This window comes from Gymnodraco acuticeps, unplaced genomic scaffold (genome assembly GCF_902827175.1).
Source record: "Gymnodraco acuticeps unplaced genomic scaffold, fGymAcu1.1, whole genome shotgun sequence".
Taxonomy (NCBI): domain Eukaryota; kingdom Metazoa; phylum Chordata; class Actinopteri; order Perciformes; family Bathydraconidae; genus Gymnodraco; species Gymnodraco acuticeps.
In genome coordinates, this window is record NW_022990341.1 from 1,614,450 (window position 1) to 1,633,553 (window position 19,104).

A 19,104-nucleotide genomic window follows, 5' to 3' on the forward strand; every position below is an offset into this window, starting at 1 on the left:
CTGTGACATGTCTCCATGCTTCAATGTTCAAAAAGCTCTTTATTCTTCTCATACTGCCTGTGCTGCAGCACCTCTTTTCACCCTCTGTCTGAAACCAGAGCCCAGTCTGCTCTGATTGGTTAGCTGGCCGGCTCTGTTGTGATTGGTAAACCGCTTAGAGATGTCCCACCCCTTAGCCTATCAAGTAGCCTACAATGTGTTGGAGCGCTAGCCAATAGAAGTGGGAGTGTTACACAGTGATGACACTATGTTGCAGAAGTAAACAAAGGAGTCCAATGGAGGCTTTTCAGGGGGGGGAGAGAAACTCCCTCTTGAGGGAACACAGAGATTTTAGCCTTTGAATACAATTTAGATCAAAACCTAAACAACAAACGACAGGAAAGGGAAAATCCCATTGTGGTTAAACTCAAATTACGTTTGCAGATTATTCCAGGTTGTTGGCTGCTGCAGCAGAATACAAGGCTTATTCTCCCATCTCTGTCCTCACAGTAGATATAAAGTGTGTGTCATGTGATCAAACATAATGATGCAAAATGCACTTCTGCACAATGGCTATAGCCTACAAATGACTCACTAGTGTTTAATACGCAATCATGCAGCCCCAATTAGTAAAACGCCTTCTTGTAAATGTACTCTGAACTTCCTAAAGGAAAGTTTCCCTCTAATATGAAGCCCCCCAGATGTTCACCATCAGGCAGGGTGTAATAGGCTTTTTTTTAACCTAATGAACTCGCATGTGAAGTCTCTCTGACCTCCCTGGTTCCCCGGCTGACCGAGGCTCTGACTGCTTTATGACCCGCATGTCAGGGTTCAGAGGCGGCAGCAGGGTGACAGTGATCCGCCTGCGGGCCTGGCTGCTGCTCCACTTTAGCGCTGGTTTGGGATTTGAGGAATGGGAAGTGCAGAGTTTTCAGACAGGATGTGGAGTCACTGCTACAGCCTCAGCCCCCCCACACTGACACAGAGCTGCTTCAGGCTGCACGAGTCCCCGCATCTGGAGAAGATAGGACGGGCATTTTTGGCATCTGGATAACTGTCTCCGTCTAACTCCTGGAGACACAACCCGGTTCATTACTGCGAGTAGATCTAACCCGGGTGAGTTGGCTCAGTTTGTTGCACTCTTACTCTGATATCGCATCATTAGCCAACTCTATAAGTCAGTTCCACGGAAGTAGCGTGTTTATATGTTTAACAACGTTTCTTGTCGCTCTTGTGGCTTTCATATTTTCAATTTCAATGTGCTCAATGTAAATCCTGTTGCAGCTGCTGTACATTTCTTTTGTTCTGTGTGTGGGGGGGGGGGGGGGGGGGGGGGGGTTATGTGGGTGATGTTAACTTAATAACAGGGTGCTCTTAACCCTTTGTTGTTCTGCCTGCCTGGACATGCACTGTAAGGCTGCATCTGCACACAATTCATCATCTGAGTCCAATTTAGCTCCAAACTATTTCCCCTTAGGTAACTGCTCTCATCTGAACTTTTCCGATTTATGAAACACTCTGAGGGGTTTCTTCCTTTTCCTCAGCAGATAACCCCCTCCTCTACACAGATTCAGGTGATGCCTCTCCTCAGGACTCTGCTGTCAGCCCTGCTGCTGGTTCTGTCTGTGTCTGAGCCTCTGAACAGCCCAGAGGAAAATGAAAATGAAGTCTTTAAACACCCAGAGGCGGAGCACACCAAGAGCCAGGCCAGTGACCAGAGAAACCCTCCTTGAGTGTTTAGCTTCTTATGCTAGAAATGTTCTTATTGGATGTGATGTGGTGGATTAGTTAAAATCAATGTGTTGGTTTCTACATTTTTTAGAATCAGGTGATGGAAAATGTCATTGGAAATCTCAGTGAGCCTACACCGAGCACAGGTGAGTTTTTGTTTTTTGCTGCACTCTCTTTTACCCTTTCAGTTCCTTTTACAACTTTTTTTTTTTTTACATTAGCTTTAGAGTCCCTGACTACCACAGTTCCTCCGAGCACCAGTCTTCCTCCTCAGTGTCCGGGAAACCAGGTGAAGCTGGAGAACAGCAGCGTCTGCAGCTGTCCATCTGGCATGGTGAAGGACGGAGACAACTGTAGCTGCCCTGGGGGCTTCACTCTGGAGGGGGCCGCATGGTGTAAAGGTGAGGAGAGGCAGAACCAGAGTTTAACTGAAGGTGATGTCTAAATTGCCAGTGTTGCATTCAATTAGGGAATTTAATTGTAATTTTAGTATATAAATGAGGCCACTGAAGAATGGCAAGCAGTCTCTTCTCTGCATTTTAAAATGCCATTGAAGAATGGTCGACAGTCCCTATACTCTGCATTTTAAATCAGGGCTTCAATTCTCATGTAGATCAAGCGGTTAATTACCTTAATATACATCTTTATTTTGTGATAGCTTATAAAACTTGAAACAGGTCAAAGTCAGCGTGGCTCTGTCTAAAGGTTACATAATCTACCATTCAGCACCTCTGAAACTCACACAACAGTAGACAGTTTATCTCGATGGTTAGATTTCTAGTTTCACAAGGGCTAAAGTAACAGACAATTCGCCTATTTAGCTACTATATCAACCAACAAACTTCCTTCAAGAGAGTATTTTGCTGCGTTCTCTTTTACCTTTTCAGATTTTCCTAAAATGTCTAGTTTTTTTCTTTTTACATCAGCAGCTCCCCTGACTACCACAGTTCCTCCGAGCACCAGTCTTCCTCCTCAGTGTCCGGGGAACCAGGTGAAGCTGGAGAACAGCAGCGTCTGCAGCTGTCCATCTGGCATGGTGAAGGACGGAGACAACTGTAGCTGCCCTGGGGGCTTCACTCTGGAGGGGGCCTTAGGGTGTAAAGGTGAGGAGAGGCAGAATGAGCGTTTAACTGAAGGTGATCAGAACTGCATTAAAATGTGTGTAATTCAAGTATTCAAATTAGGCCATTAAAGAATGGTAGGCAGTCTGCACTCTGCATTTCAAACTAGGGCGTCAATTATTGTATATATACACGTATGGGTTAGTTAATTAAATCTACATATTTATCCTGTGATAGCTTTACAGAAAACGGGAAAGAATCCAGCTGGGATTTATATATGAAACATTTTCTGATGCCATGGTAAAAATATTATGTATTTACAGTAATCGGTTACCCAGCAACATACAGAATAAATACCTCAATAGACTTAATATCCAATAATGTTACCAAATTCATTTTTTTATTTGACCTTTCAAAAGTGAACTTTTAAGTTTGTGGGTCCTGTTTTTTAAGTTTAAATATAGAATCTGTTTAATTGCTTCTTGTGTTTTAAAGTAAGATTAGAATGTCCATACCACTTTCATGTCTGTTCATTTGGGGGCTACACTTAGCAGCCAGTTAGCTTAGCTTTATGTAAAGAAGACTGGAAACAGTGTTAAAAGTTAGTGTGGCTCCATCTAAAGGTAACACTATCTACTGTATACAACCGTAATTTGAAGACTCACTAATGAACACAATAGTTCGAAGTATATCTTCTTTGTTAGATTTACAGTTTCACAAGGGCTTAAGTAACAGACAATATACCTATTTACCTATTATATCAGGCCACAGACGTCCTGTAAGAGAGTGTTTTTGTTTTGCTGTGTTCTCTTTTACCTTTTCAGATTTTCCTAAAATGTCTCCTTTTTTCTTTTTACATCAGCAGCTCGCCTGACTACCACAGTTCCTCCGAGCACCAGTCTTCCTCCTCAGTGTCCGGGGAACCAGGTGAAGCTGAAGAACAGCAGCGTCTGCAGCTGTCCATCTGGCATGGTGAAGGACGGAGACAACTGTAGCTGCCCTGGGGGCTTCACTCTGGAGGGGGCCGCAGGGTGTAAAGGTGAGGAGAGGCTTTAACTGAAGGTGATGTCTAATATACTAGTTCTGCATTCAATAAGGGAAGTAATTGTAATTAAAGTATACAAATGAGGCTACTGAAGAATGACAAGCAGTCTCTACTCTGCATTTGAATATGGCTGCAACTGACTTAATTAAATGAGAAGATTATTTTCTTGATTATTTTACATAAATAGTTTGTTGATAAGGGTCAGAAAATAGTGACAAAAGGTCCATCATAGTCTGGACAGTATGGGACATTCAATGTAATAATAATAATAATAATTCCTTACATTTATTATAGCGCTTTTCCAGATGCTCAAAGCGCTTTACAAATACATATCACACATATTTTTTTATACATGCAATGGTCACTGTGGACAATACCCACAGGAGCAAGTTCAGGTGAAGTGTCTTGCCCAAGGACACACCGGCTTTACAGACGCAGCAGCAGCGGGTTTCACCCCTTGATCTGATGATCATTGCACAGCGCACTGCGCCACACTGTCCATCTTCACGCCTCGAAGTCATCGAGGCGCTTTTACAAGTACACATTGATATCATACATGTACTGTGGACATTACCCACAGGAGCAAATCCGGGTGAAGTGTCTTGCCCAAGGACACAACGGCCTGACGCAGTGGCGGCAGGAGCGGGTTTCGAACTGGAGTTCCCCAGCACCCCCCTTGATCTGATGATCAGATGCACAGACCACTGCGCCACCCATCCCTAAATGTACATGGTGATGTCTTTCAAACCCAAGTATAATCAAATGAATATGAGGAGGGAACTTCGTGATTTTAGCCTTTGCAGACCATTTACATGCACAAAAACCTAAATAACACACTACTGGAAAGGAAAACCTCCAAAAACACAATTGGGCCTAAAATTGGCCCTAAACGTTAAATCTATTATCAAAAACTTTCGATAACTCTCCTTGCAGCACTATTTAAACGATTCAAAGCTATTATTTGCAGGAACTCAGCAATAATACACAGCCAAACAAAAAACAACATCCAAGTAAAACAGAAGATTTCGATAATGCCAGGAAAAGTACCAGGAACAGTCTTTATAAGAAGACAACCCAAACTTCTCTGACTATAATCTTCTTTATGCACAAAAAAAGGATTTGACACGTAATATTTTCCATCATGTACTGTAGCACCTATTTTTATACACAGCGATGTCCGTTAGATGCAACACATTATCTTCTCTCTGCTCGACAGATGTTGATGAGTGTGAAGCGGGGGGTCCATGTGGTCTCCACGCCGACTGCGCTAACACACCCGGATCCTACTCCTGTAGCTGTCTCCGTGGTTACCTGATGGGTGCTGGAGGGTGCAAGGGTGCGTCATTATCTGTGTGTGTGTGAGAGAGAAAGAATAAATGGGTGTGAGTGCATGTTTGAAATCATTTTCCTGCCCTTTTGCCGTATATTAAATGCATGTGTTCTGTATGTTTGTCACAGATATAGATGAGTGTGCTCTGGCGGCGGTGACTGGCCTGCAGGCGTGTCACGGCGATGCTGAATGTAGAAACACACCCGGCACCTTCACCTGCTCGTGTCCTGCAGGATATGTAATGGCTCTAAATGGACGAAGTTGTGTAGGTGAGGCCAATGTTAATGTTATCTGGTGTATGGCTGTAGAATGTGGAAGTATAATGAGATGTTCAGGAGCATGATATGTGCTGTATGGACTCTGTGATTTTCTCTTATTTTTCATATCCAGTAAAACCATCTACAATCACACATTACATGCTAGTACAATTAGACTCAGAAAATAATTAATTAAAAGCCTGTCCGAGAGCATCAGAATACAAAAAAGGCCAAATCTGCTTACGTTAATAACTGTTCAATGGGTTGACAGTCTAGCACCAGAGCCTCTTTCAGAAATATCCAAAGTGAAAGATGATAACAGAGGAATTATGAGCATGGTAGATGGTTGATGAACAACGATCAGCTTTCTCCATAAAGAGCTGTCAATTCTGAAACACATTACCAACTAAAATCCAATTAATTCCATATTTTTTTAAAAGTAACCGAAGTACGACATGTGTGTGACAAATAAAAAGGGTTTAATTTGATTCCTTTGTTTCTAGTTTCTGGTTAATGCTGTTAATTATTTACGTGTTGTTTTAATTACACTTAAAGCTTTATATTTCAACTAAACTGTACATGTTAAATCGCACATAGGGGCACATAGGGTTAAACTGTATTGTCCCTGTCAACGAAATACATCAAAATCTCGTATTTCTCGCCTGGGGAAGCAGTGAGGGGTTAAATGTCTTCCTCTTTGACCGGATATGGGGTGTTATTATACTTGACCACCATGCCATATAATCCATACGGGAGTGTGAAGTGTTCCTATTACAGTTCTTGTCCACGTTCTTACAGATGTGGATGAGTGCAGCTTCGAGGATCAGTGTCGCCGTGAGCTGGGTAACGAGTGTGTGAACATTCCCGGCAGCTTTACGTGCCGCTGCCGGCCGGGGTTCAGAGCCGAGGCCCGCGCCTGCGTGGGTAAGTCCGGTGTTAACGTTTCCCTTCCTCTGGGTCAGACTGATGTACAGATCTAATCGGGTGTTTCTAATAACCAGAGTTAAACCAGACTTAATAACTTCTGCTGACAGAAAGGCTTTGCAGGAGAGAAGAGCTTTAATCCCCTGCTTTGCTGCTTGCCTGTGTTGTTATTACTTTTTGTTTACTCTTTTGCTCCTTCACTTTTTCTTTAATTACCTATTTCCTCTCTTGTGCTCTAAAATCCTCCCAACGCTTCCTCTTTTTTCATCTTGTTGTGTTTTCTCTGTGACTCTTCTGCACTTCCAATCTCAGGTCCTGTGTGTCAAGACTACAACGTGTGTCAAGGTATGATGCACTTTCAAAGCTTAAAGGGCCCGTGCGTAGTGTGATATACACTGAACAAAAATATAAACGCAACACTTTTGTTTTTGCTCCCATTTTTCATGAGATGAACTCAAAGATCTAAAACATTTTCTATAAACACAAAATAACCATTTCTCTCAAATATTGTTCACAAATCTGAAAAAATCTGTGATAGTGAGCACTTCTCCTTTGCCGAGATAATCCATCCCACCTCACAGGTGTGGCAAATCAAGATGCTGATTAGACAGCATGATTATTGCACAGGTGTGCCTTAGGCTGGCCACAATAAAAGGCCACTCTGAAACGTGCAGTTTTGCTTTATTGGGGGGGTCCGAAAACCAGTCAGTATCTGGTGTGACCACCATTTGCCTCTCGCAGTGCAACACATCTCCTTCGCATAGAGTTGATCAGGTTGTTGATTGTGGCCTGTGGAATGTTGGTCCACTCCTCTTCAATGGCTGTGCGAAGTTGCTGGATATTGGCAGGAACTGGAACACGCTGTCGTATACACCGATCCAGAGCATCCCAAACATGCTCAATGGGTGACATGTCCGGTGAGTATGCTGGCCATGCAAGAACTGGGATGTTTTCAGCCTCCAGGAATTGTGTACAGATCCTTGCAACATGGGGCCGTGCATTATCATGCTGCAACATGAGGTGATGGTCGTGGATGAATGGCACAACAATGGGCCTCAGGATCTCGTCACGGTATCTCTGTGCATTCACAATGCCATCAATAAAATGCACCTGTGTTCGTCGTCCATACGCCTGCCCATACCATAACCCCACCACCACCATGGGCCACTCGATTCACAACATTGACATCAGAAAACCGCTCACCCACACAACGCCACACACGCTGTCTGCCATCTGCCCTGAACAGTGAAAACCGGGATTCATCCGTGAAGAGAACACCTCTCCAACGTGCCAGACGCCATCGAATGTGAGCATTTGCCCACTCAAGTCGGTTACGACGACGAACCGTCAGGTCGAGACCCCGATGAGGACGACGAGCATGCAGATGAGCTTCCCTGAGACGGTTTCTGACAGTTTGTGCAGAAATTCTTTGGTTATGCAAACCGATTGTTGCAGCAGCTGTCCGAGTGGCTGGTCTCAGACGATCTTGGAGGTGAACATGCTGGATGTGGAGGTCCTGGGCTGGTGTGGTTACACGTGGTCTGCGGTTGTGAGGCCGGTTGGATGTACTGCCAAATTCTCTGGAACGTCTTTGGAGACGGCTTATGGTAGAGAAATTAACATTCAATTCACGGGCAACAACTCTGGTGGACATTCCTGCTGTCAGCATGCCAATTGCACGCTCCCTCAAAACATCTGTGGCATTGTGCTGTGTGATCAAACTGAACATTTCAGAGTGGCCTTTTATTGTGGCCAGCCTAAGGCACACCTGTGCAATAATCATGCTGTCTAATCAGCATCTTGATATGCCACACCTGTGAGGTGGGATGGATTATCTCGGCAAAGGAGAAGTGCTCACTATCACAGATTTTTTCAGATTTGTGAACAATATTTGAGAGAAATGGTTATTTTGTGTATTTAGAAAATGTTTTAGATCTTTGAGTTCATCATGAAAAATGGGAGCAAAAACAAAAGTGTTGCATTTATATTTTTGTTCAGTGTATATTAGCAGAAATGAAATATAATATTCATAGCTATGTTTTCATTCAAGTATAATCACCTGAAAATAAGAAATGCGTTTTTGTTTCCTTAACATTTGAAATCTATCCCTCCTATAAGGGCTAAACTACTGCACAAACTAATCTTATGAGTGGACAAATGAGCCCTTTATAACTACGTAGGAAGCAGGTTCTTTTCAAGGAGTCTGCCATGTTTCTACTGTAGCTTGGAATGGACAAACCAAACTCTGGCTCGAGAGAGGTACTTTTTTACATTACCTGAAGTCACAGAGGTAAGAAAGGCAGAACCAACACGTGTACTGAAGAGAGAGTCAGGTATAAAAAAGTGCTTTGTTGAAATAAAGCTGGTACAAAAGTAAGATACTAAGGGGAGCAGGCAAGTTGAAACATAACAAAAGATAACAGCAAAACAAAACGAGGAACTAATTGGTTAGACTTGGAGAACACAGGTTGTAGAACCAGGAGGTCAGACGAGAAAAATCAAGATTCAGGCGGAGACAGGAAACTAGACACAGTGACAAATCGAACCGCACCAGGGAAACATTGACCACAAACTGACAGAGAACACAAGGAAGGACAGAAGTATAAATACACAGGGGTAATCACAAAGACAGGACACTGCTGGGGAGGGCATGCAAAAACACAAGGGTAGCAGGTGAGGAGAATCAGACAAAGTAAAGAGACGCGATGCAATTCAAAACAAAACAGTTAAACAAATAGGACCAGGATAATGACACGACCACCACCACAGCTCCCTTCTGTATGTAATGCTCCTGAAGTACTGTTAAGGATGGCCTCTGAGTTAGGCCAAGGTACTGAAAGATATCGATTTGATTTTGCACTTGTTGGCTAACGCAATCTTATAAGGGTTAAGCGGACATTCTTAAAAAGAGTTTCCAGTAATATCTTGTTATTTCTACCCATATTTTAATAATATTTCTATAATTACAAACGGCTTTAGGAGAGTAGTGAATGAAGAGTTGGACAATGTGAAGTACTGTCCTCTATTAAAACAACATATCCCCGTAGTGTTGCAGAAACAAGATTTATTAGGGGGGATCCTACTGGGGTTTGTTGACATGAAAATGATTCAGTTACATAAGGGTGGATTGCACAACAGTTGTTTTTTCACTCAGTAATAATGTTTTGCAGATTATGTCAGAGTAACAAGTGAATGAAAAATGTAAACACTTTATGTAGCATTCTCTTCCTGTGTTCCAGATATGGACGAATGCTCAGAGAGTCCTGCGGTGTGTGATGGTCAGGGTGTGTGTGAGAACACGCTTGGGAGCTACAAGTGTGTGTGTCGACCAGGTTACCGGGGAAACGGCACACACTGCGCAGGTAAGTAATTAGTGCTGAATGTCCGTCCACGGGAAATTAGTTTCCTGTAGATGGGGTCAGACTCTGTGTGTGCGCGTGGTTTAATGCCTGCAGTTATATCTTTCATTCAAAAGATCCCGAGTGGCTGACTAATGATTATTAGATGGTAATGATCTTCGGATCTGGTTTTTAAAAAGTGTGTGTGTGGTGTGTGTGTGTGTGTGTGTGTGTGTGTGTGTGTGTGTGTGTGTGTGTGTGTGTGTGTGTGTGTGTGTGTGTGTGGCCTAGCATTACTATACTTGTGGGGACCTAAATCTGTTTACACAGTCACGTGTGGGGACTCGCCTCCCTTATGAGGACAAATTGGAGGTCCCCATGGGGGGAATCATTAATTTTAGGGTGAAGACTTGGCTAGGATTAGGGTTAAGGTTAAGGTTAAGGTTAAGGTTAAGGGTTAGGGTTAGGCAATTGTTGGTTATGGTTAAGGTTAGGATAAGTCTCCAGGAAATGCATGTAAGTCAATGTAATGTCCCCTGAAGTGATGTGTGTGTGTGTGTGTGTGTGTGTGTGTGTGTGTGTGTGTGTGTGTGTGTGTGTGTGTGTGTGTGTGTGTGTGTGTGTGTGTGTGTGTGTGTGTGTGTGTGTGTGTGTGTGTGTGTGTGTGTGAGTATGTTGTCTTTGCAGATAAGAATGAGTGTGCGTCAGGTGATCACGGGTGTGACATCAACGCTAGCTGTGGGAACATCATCGGCTCTTATTTCTGCCAATGCTACCAGGGCTTCAATGGAGATGGCCACTCTTGTTTTGGTGGGTAAGCAGTGTGTGTCTTTTCCACATGGTCTTGCCACTAGTGGTTCACAGTATCCAAAAACTTTAACACCCCCCCCCCCACACACACAGACACAACAAATCCAGCACCAGTCACTTTTACGCTGCTATGGAAATATTTTGCTCTATGCACATCATCTTTTTGTTATATCCTGCTTACTTGAAGTAAACGGTTATTTTGTTGTTGTTATAATTGTTCTTGTATTTTAATGTGTTATTTTATACCTCGGGACTGTGGGAAACAGTATTTCCATCTTTCTGTGTGTACAAACATATGTTGAGATTGACAATAAAGTTGAATTTGACTTTGAAGTGATACTTGTGTCATGCAACTTGCGTGTGCCAGCAGCACTTGGGCACACAGCACTCTCCAGAGACGAGTGCTTTAGGATTGTCCTTCTGTGCAGATATTGATGAGTGTGCTCTGAACAACGGCCACTGCCAACACAACTGCTCCAACCAACCAGGAAGCTTCAGCTGCCGGTGTGCCTCAGGCTACCAGCTGCTGCAGGATGGACTCACCTGCACAGGTAAAACACTGGAGCAGGAGTCAGGTATCGATCCATTCACACCTCTAAGTGAAGAAGGGAACAGTTCTTCCTACGTGAAGGAACAGTGGATCAAAATGTTATCATACACCAGAGACATTGTAACCAATTCAAATGATGTTGAAGGCCTCTGATAGTGCGGGGTAGTTTAATCATCAAAGGGATCTTCTCTTCTTCAGTATATTATCCAAAGAAGCCTTTTTGGTCTCTTGATCCAAACAAGCTGCCTCCTTTTAACATTTCCTTCTTTGAAACCCCACTCACCTGACCCTCTAAGCTTTTGAAAACGAGTTCTAAAATGAATTGTAAAAAGTGTTCGACTGTAGAATGAGCCTTTCATATGGAGTCGTGTTGTGCCTCTAGAGAAGAGCTAACTAAATGTTTCCGATCCCACAGATGTGGATGAGTGTTTGGCAGTGAACGGGACCTGTGATCACATTTGCATGAACACTCAGGGATCTTTCCAGTGCTCCTGCAGGGCCGGATACCAGCTGCACATCGACAGCCACACCTGCGTGGGTCAGTCACTCAGCCACACTTCCCACTGTTTACCTACTCATTATAGGCATTTAAACCGGCTGATTTACCAGCATGCAGAGAGAAGAAAACTGCCATGAATATGCTATCTCATGTTCGCAGTTTTGTGTGTGTCTGTTTATGTAAACGGCTCTCGTAATGGCACATTTTGAAGGATTAGTGAGAAGAGAAAGTGAGAAATGTGTTGCATAGCAGAAATATGGGTGTTCAAAAAAGATGTTTACCTTGTTTCAAGTTTCAAGGCTTTTATTGTCCTGTGTACATAGCTACAGTGTAGTTATGACAACCTGCTTAGGTCACAGGCTCCTCCAACAGTGCAACACAATCAAACAGATAAGATAGTACAAGTAAATAAAATAGGATATAATAGAAACAGAATATGATAGAAACTGTGCAGAATAGTCTACAGTAATTGGAATATTGATATATATTATATATGTGAGTTTATGTAAAAAAAAAGTTTCTGTGTGTGTTTCTGTGTGCTCAGATATTGATGAATGTAAGCTCCAGCGTGGTGGCTGCTCTCAAACCTGCACCAACTCTCCAGGAGGACACATCTGCCACTGCCCTGCCCCCCTGCTGCTGCACAGCGACAACCACACCTGCATCAGTACGTCTCTCATTTCAGTGTCTACATCACATTATTAAGCATTCTATTTCATAGGAGGCGTGTGGCACAGTGGAGTCAGCATGTCGGTGTGGGGATTGCCCACAGTATTGAGTATGTAAGTCGCTTTGGATAAAAGCGTCTAACAAGTAACATGTAATGTAATGTAATATTTCAATAGGATATGATAACCCTTTAATGGTCAGATCAAGTCTGACATTTGACTTGCATCAGAGCAGCTCAATGTGTGACATCAACATAGACAAATATCAATTATGAAATATGAATTGCAACTAATTATCATGTAAAGTCGTATCAAATAGCAAGTCAAACTGCTTACATTTTAGTATTCCATGATTTTACTGATGCCCATCCAACACAGCTTTAAAGAAATGTACTCTGTCAATAATTCGTTCTTTAGGACTGGTTACAGTAGCACTAATTATCAGATCAAATGGTTGAAGTAGTTTAAATAGTTGTTTAAAAATACTTAAAACAGCAGCTTTAACTTATTATTTTTATTACTTTTTTCATATGGTCTGTCATTTTTAAATGTGACTATTTTCATTGTTGATTAGTTGCCGATTCACTCTTTCAGTGATTTATCAACTAAAAGTATATATATTATTAAAGGAAATTGCATTTTAATTGGAACATTAAAACAATGTAATAATCTCACAATTTAAAGTCTGGAATTAGAAGGTTTTTGGGGCATTTTGGCTTGAAAAATGTAAGATTAGGTCATTTCACTATTACTTGACGAATCTATTTAGTTTTGCCCAAGCCAGTATTATAATCTGTAAACACTTAGTGTTAAAACCTTTTCTTCTTCACCTGTACAGATGTCACTTCTTGTAAGCTGAGAAACGGTGGCTGTGAACACGTCTGCAGCGTGAGAGCGGAGGGTCAGATCCGCTGCAGCTGCACAGCCGGCTGGAAGCTCGGCGACGACCAGAGGAGCTGCGTCGGTCAGATCCATTTTGTCTCCTCACTGCCACCTTTGTTTTTAAATTGCTGACCTAGTAGGCTTCGACTGAACTTAATTCCTCCCAGAAATTAAGCTGTCTATACATTTCACCATCATTTTAAAAGGATTTTGGGAACATTTAATGCTATTTCATTTGAGGTCATTAACATCCAGCAACGTTAGATAGGATTTTCTTTTATTTCAAGTATTTATGTTAAAATAACTCAGTTGTATGCCTTCAGACTTCACAATCAAAACAACCTTATGATGAAACAGCCATACAAAGATCCCCAGAGGCTCATTTGCAAATGTGTATTGCTTTGTACTGCTTTTTAGGACTTTAAATGGCTGCACTCAACTTCTCTTTTATTTAGTTTGTGCCAGGTTGATAATTAAAATAAACTGTATCTCGGTTAAAAGGCCAATGCCGAAATTTGATAATTGACCTTATGACTCTGAACAGTTTAGCTGCGGCCAAATTTCATGTGTGATAAGCCTGTGTGTGAGCAGCCGAGCATTCCTTGTCACTGAGCCATAAAGGAAATGAACAGACTGCATAGATAATATGTGTTTTTTAATGTTGTGAAATGTTTAACTGTTTAACCTTTTGTCATAAGATGTGAACGAGTGCGGGGACTTTACAAACGGAGGCTGTGAGCAGCTCTGTGTGAACCATCCTGGAGCGTTTCACTGCAGCTGCCGGGGGGGCTACGAGGTTCAAACTGACGACCGCACCAAGTGCAAGCGTGAGTCAAACATCAAACACAAAATATGTCTGGCAGCTTACAAAATGGACCTAAATGTTTCTGATCCACCAAAATGTGGATGAGTGATAACAGTATGGGGAAGTGTAATATTGAGAAAGTAATCATATTACAATAATATTGTAAGGTTGACTATTGGGGCTTTAAAAAATATGAACACAATGAGATTGTTGGTAAATAATCATCAGTAATGAGGATATCATGACTGAGTGAATAAAAAAACGACATCAATTTACTGTATTGTTCTCTACTTTTGTAATATTACGATATCAAAAATATAAGATGATATGTAGTCTCATATCACAATATCAACATAATACGTACATATTTCCCAGCCCTACAACAGTATTAGCAAAAGGAACTGCTTTAGTCTGTTTTTTTAAAGGATTTAAATATTATAAAATGCTTATTAACGTCCCTGCTGTTACAGCTGTGTGTAACACTCAGTGTCAGAACTATGGAGTGTGTGTGGCTCCAAACAGCTGTGACTGTCCTCCAGGCTACCCTGGACTGGGCTGCTCAGGTACAAAACTTGACTATTTGACATGGAGAACATTGATGTAGAAGTGTATATATTTATTTACTGCTGCTGTGAGAAATAGACTATTGTTGATGATGTGTTTCAGCCTCGTGCTCCCCACCCTGTGCTCACGGAGGAACCTGTATGCGCTGGAACAAATGTCTGTGTCCTCCTGGCTGGAAGGGAGCAGGATGCCACACAGGTACCTCACCTCTGACATTAAAGCTGAATCAGTGACTTTTACATATAGGGAAAGTCCCTTACATTCAAGCCTTTGCCAAACGATTGCATGGAACAGTGATTAAGCTTAAAGGTCCCCTATATTGTTTTTCATTACTTTATTGTAGGTCTCAGATATATACAAAACATGTCTCTGAAGTGTTTGGCTTGAAATACCAAACAGATCATGCATTGCAGCCAGAGGTCGCGTTAACCAAATATTTTCCGTCTATGACGGATTTTTTTTAACAATGACGGACAAATCTGAAAGCAGTCCGTCATTTTGACAGATTAGAACAAACTCGGAACAGCGCCAAAGTCTCCCTGCAGCGAGGCTCCGGTGTTATGCATGCTCTCCAAAAAGGAAATTATACCGTTTCCAAACCTAACTGTGCCGTACAAATCATTGAAATGTCTGTGAGTTGTGGCTTTACGCTGTGCACGTTCCCCCCCCCCCCCGTTGACAGTTCACGAGCATGCTTCCCCCCCCCCTCTTCAGAGTTGTGTAAAGGCCGACAGGTAATTCTGGATTTTGACGGAAGTTTTACGATCCTGTCCGTCAAAATGACGGGCAGCGAAAAAGTCTAGCGCAACCTCTGATTGCAGCATCCCATAATCCCCTCTGTTTCAGCCCTGTTTCAAAAGTGCTGATTCTCTGTCTGTTACTTTAGATGCAAATAAGGAGCCCCTCCCCACGCCCCTCTGAGAGGTATTTGGTTAAAAAGAACACAATAGTGCTCTAGGAGGAGATTCAGGTGATAAGGTGTGGGGGGGGGGGCTTACCTTGGTTGGTGATTGGCTAATGGTTACACAAGACAAAAAAACATTATGACATCACAAATTCGCCAAGTTTTTATATAAATGGATCAGGACAAAAAGTGAGCAAATCTTTTTTCCTGAAACTTTCAGAATCTCTTTACACAGAGGGGACAGATTTTCAGACAGAAAAAGTGGAATCAGAATCAGCTACCCTACGGCGAAATATGGCCATAGTGCGTGCTTTTCGTCGTCCAATCCTTTTCTCAAGGCTTTTTAAACGCCTTCGATTCTGAACCAGCGTTGCAATTATAGCATTCGATGGGTGGCTCCGCATTTGTGTCAAATCCCTAGTTGGCTGCAATAACCCAGTTACAAAGCTGTATAACATGAGCACAAAAATCACAACTTCAGTCAACTCCATCTCCATCATGTCTGAGGTCGGAAGGTGGGCGTGGCAGTATACGCCGTGAAGTTCTTCTTCTCTCGTTTTTTTGGCGGATTGCAAACAACTTTAAGGTGCACTGCATACTGCCACCTACTGTACTCGCCGTGAAGTGGTTTGCAGCCTGCCAGTAAACCCAAAGCAGAAGAAGACGAAGTGACGTCAGCGGCTCATTTGCGTAATCTCCGATTTATTCCAGTGTGAACGCGATCTGCACTTAGTGCCCTGGGGTACTAGTACCCTAGTACCCCAGACAAAGTGCCGGCACTAAGTACGGCAAAGTACTTGGTGTGAAAGCGGCTATTGGCACATTTCCCCGTATAGTAATTACTCTTACGGCCAGAGAGGGGAGACAAAAGCTCTGCACTCCAGCTTTTATGCATCACTTCTGTACAAGCAAGCACTGCAGAGTCTATAAGCATGCTGGGATAGAAGCTATTTTAGTAAAGAAAGCAGAATGCAGTAAACAAAAAAAAATCCTGTTGTTTAAAAAGTTACAAGATGCTCACATTTTTATCGTCCTTCTCTCAGCGGTGTGTGAGCTGCCCTGTGCTAACGGTGGTCGCTGTGTGGGGGCCTGAAAACCTGCCAGTGTCCCTCTGACTACACCGGCCCCCAGTGCCTCCTGCGTGAGTAACAGAAGCACAAAACACATCTGGCTCCAGTTACAGCCACCATGCAGGTCTAATAAAATGTGTTGTACCATGATGGAAAAACAAATCATGTTTTGGACAACACAATGTTACTTTAAATGACATTTTTTCCGACATAAACACTTCTATTTCAATGTGTGTGTGTTGTGTGTGTGTGTGTGTGTGTGTGTGTGTGTGTGTGTGTGTGTGTGTGTGTGTGTGTGTGTGTGTGTGTGTGTGTGTGTGTGTGTGTGTGTGTGTGTGTGTGTGTGTGTGTGTGTGTGTGTGGTGTGTGTGTGTGTTTGTGTTTTGCAGCCTTGTGCAGTCCTGTCTGCAGAAACGGGGGAAGATGTGTGGATGTCAACAAATGCACATGTGTTGGTGGTTGGCAAGGAGCTCGCTGCCAAATAGGTGACATTACACTTACTCAAAACCAATCAAGCAATAATATTATCATATATTTCATGAATATCTCATGAGAATTGTTCCCTAATTGTCTGTGTCTGCAGAATAGAACGTGTTTTGAATCAATGAGACCATATGACTTCTAATAGCTTTTACTTTAACGAGGTGCTGAATTTGTTCTCAGCTCCTGTTACCTTTTACACACAAAGTTCAATTCACCTTCATCAGGAGGCAGGTTTGACCTCCTAGAGAAGCCACTATGTGAGGTTTCATTATTCCACCAGAAATTGGGCCTTTGAACAAAATGGGGTTTTGGTTGTTACTAGTTATGGATGCAGCAGTTTTCCTGTTTTCAGATTATTTTGTGTTTGCTGCCTCATGCAGATTTTCTTTGGGGGACAAAGACAGCAGTGATGTTCGCTTTAACCTGTGTTAACCTGTGTTTTCTGTATTTTGTTTTGTCTTTTTTCCATTGATGAACTTTTCTGTATTAACTTTGGTCTGTTTTCTTCAAAGATGTGTCTTTTTTGTGAAACGCTGTTCTTAGTCCTCTAAAAACCCCTTCAATTGAAACAATCTGAAAGGTAGAGAAAACATTACTACTGAAGAACATAGAGCTGCCAGAAGTAAATGAACAGAAATAAAAAAGGGCAAGCGATTAAAAGAGATTTTTTTGTTGCTATTTCTTACATATTTGTTTTTGTAATTGATCTCCAGTTATCTTTCGCTTTTAACTGTCTCCAATGACAACCTTTTAAATTACTTGACAGATAAATTGATGATGAAAATATTATGTTTATGTCCTGGTAGACATGGCTTTATTTAAAATAAGCCGATAAGGTTGGATACAGTATGTAGCTCTACAGGCTGCCAATAAGTGGAGCTGTAGAGCCGCACCAGAATATCTAAAGTTAATGTTCACTGATATTTGAGAAAGTTGCTTAATTTACAGCGTCTATAACAAGTGTTCAACACTACAGCTTGAAGTGTGGTCAGAAGTAAAAACTCAAGATGGTTTATTTTGGGATTACAGAGTATAACAGAGTTGGATCTTTAATAGTGAATAAAAGAAAGAGAAAGGCTTCCCTCCTCATGTTGTATTCAAAACAAACAGTCAGTGTGCAGTCCAGTTTGTCTTGGCCCCTGATCCAGGTCACTGTTCATCAGTCATAACACCAGTTTCCCCTGCATCAATATCACTAAAAGATGATCCATTACATCTAAATGCATGTTTTTCTGTCTCCCTCAGAGCCCGTTCAGTGTCACAAACCATGTAAAAACGGTGGAGTGTGTGTCGGCCTCAACAGGTGCCGCTGCGTCAAAGGATATACTGGAATTCACTGTGAAACGGGTTTGTGTGTGTGTATGTGTGTGTGTGTGTGTGTGTGTGTGTGTGTGTGTGTGTGTGTGTGTGTGTGTGTGTGTGTGTGTGTGGTGTGTGTGTGTGTATGTGTATGTGTTTGTGTGTGTGTGTGTGTGTGTGTGTGTGTGTGTGTGTGTGTGTGTGTGTGTGTGTGTGTGTGTGTGTGTGTATGTGTATGTGTTTGTGTGTGTGTGTGTGTGTGTGTGTGTGTGTGTGTGTGTGTGTGTGTGTGTGTGTTTGTTTAAGAGACCTTTTCTTTGCCGTCACCTTGCATTAAGACTCTTGCTGTGTGTTGTGTGTCTGCAGCTCTGACCACGCCCTGTGTGCCGCCCTGCCAACACGGGGCCACCTGCAGTCCTCACAACACCTGCACCTGTCCAGAGGGGACGGCAGGCCTGCGCTGCGAGAAGCTGTGAGTATCAACAACAACAACAACAACAACAAGATACACAAATAACACCACGATTCATTCATGTGTGGTCTGTCTGCTGCTCATTACTGGTCTGCCTTTTCAGGAAGTTTGTTTCACTCAAGCACATTATAGAATCAGAATCAGAAACAGGTTTATTGCCGGGTAGGTTGACACGTACGAGGAATTTGACTTGATGTCATGGTGCATACATAAAAGTAAAACACATTTTTAAAACTAAATACAATTCGGAATTATATTAACAATTGCACAACTTTTTAAACACTGATCATGTCATTTTCACAATTTCTCTCAAGTATTAATGAATCTGTGCAAATGTAAAAATGTCATATGATTTATATTATGATAATGACTTATTGACTGTATTGTTATGAATGTGTGTTTGTGTCCTAGGACGTGCCCTGTGGTCACCACG

At 42.3% G+C, this 19,104-nt stretch overlaps 1 protein-coding gene across 7 annotated transcripts; it reads left to right on the plus strand.

Moving 5' to 3' along the window:
• The first annotated feature begins 945 nt into the window (after window positions 1-945).
• si:ch211-221n20.8 (fibrillin-2) lies at window positions 946-18,631 on the plus strand. Of its 7 annotated transcripts, none has more exons than XM_034223474.1 (23): window positions 946-1,095; window positions 1,524-1,685; window positions 1,802-1,856; window positions 1,932-2,111; window positions 2,637-2,813; window positions 3,634-3,810; window positions 5,033-5,152; window positions 5,275-5,415; window positions 6,202-6,327; window positions 6,640-6,672; window positions 9,567-9,689; window positions 10,353-10,475; window positions 10,904-11,026; window positions 11,441-11,563; window positions 12,069-12,191; window positions 13,031-13,156; window positions 13,773-13,901; window positions 14,350-14,442; window positions 14,546-14,641; window positions 16,391-16,488; window positions 16,807-16,902; window positions 18,146-18,247; window positions 18,566-18,631. In XM_034223474.1, exons 2-20 carry the CDS (start codon window positions 1,557-1,559, stop codon window positions 16,438-16,440), a joined length of 2,247 nt encoding a protein of 748 aa, XP_034079365.1. In that variant the 5' UTR covers window positions 946-1,095; window positions 1,524-1,556; the 3' UTR covers window positions 16,441-16,488; window positions 16,807-16,902; window positions 18,146-18,247; window positions 18,566-18,631. The 7 variants fall into 7 exon arrangements, with proteins under 7 accessions (XP_034079365.1, XP_034079369.1, XP_034079368.1 ...); XM_034223478.1 differs by having other exon boundaries at window positions 2,640-2,813; XM_034223477.1 differs by having other exon boundaries at window positions 1,527-1,685.
• Window positions 18,632-19,104: the final 473 nt, after the last annotated feature.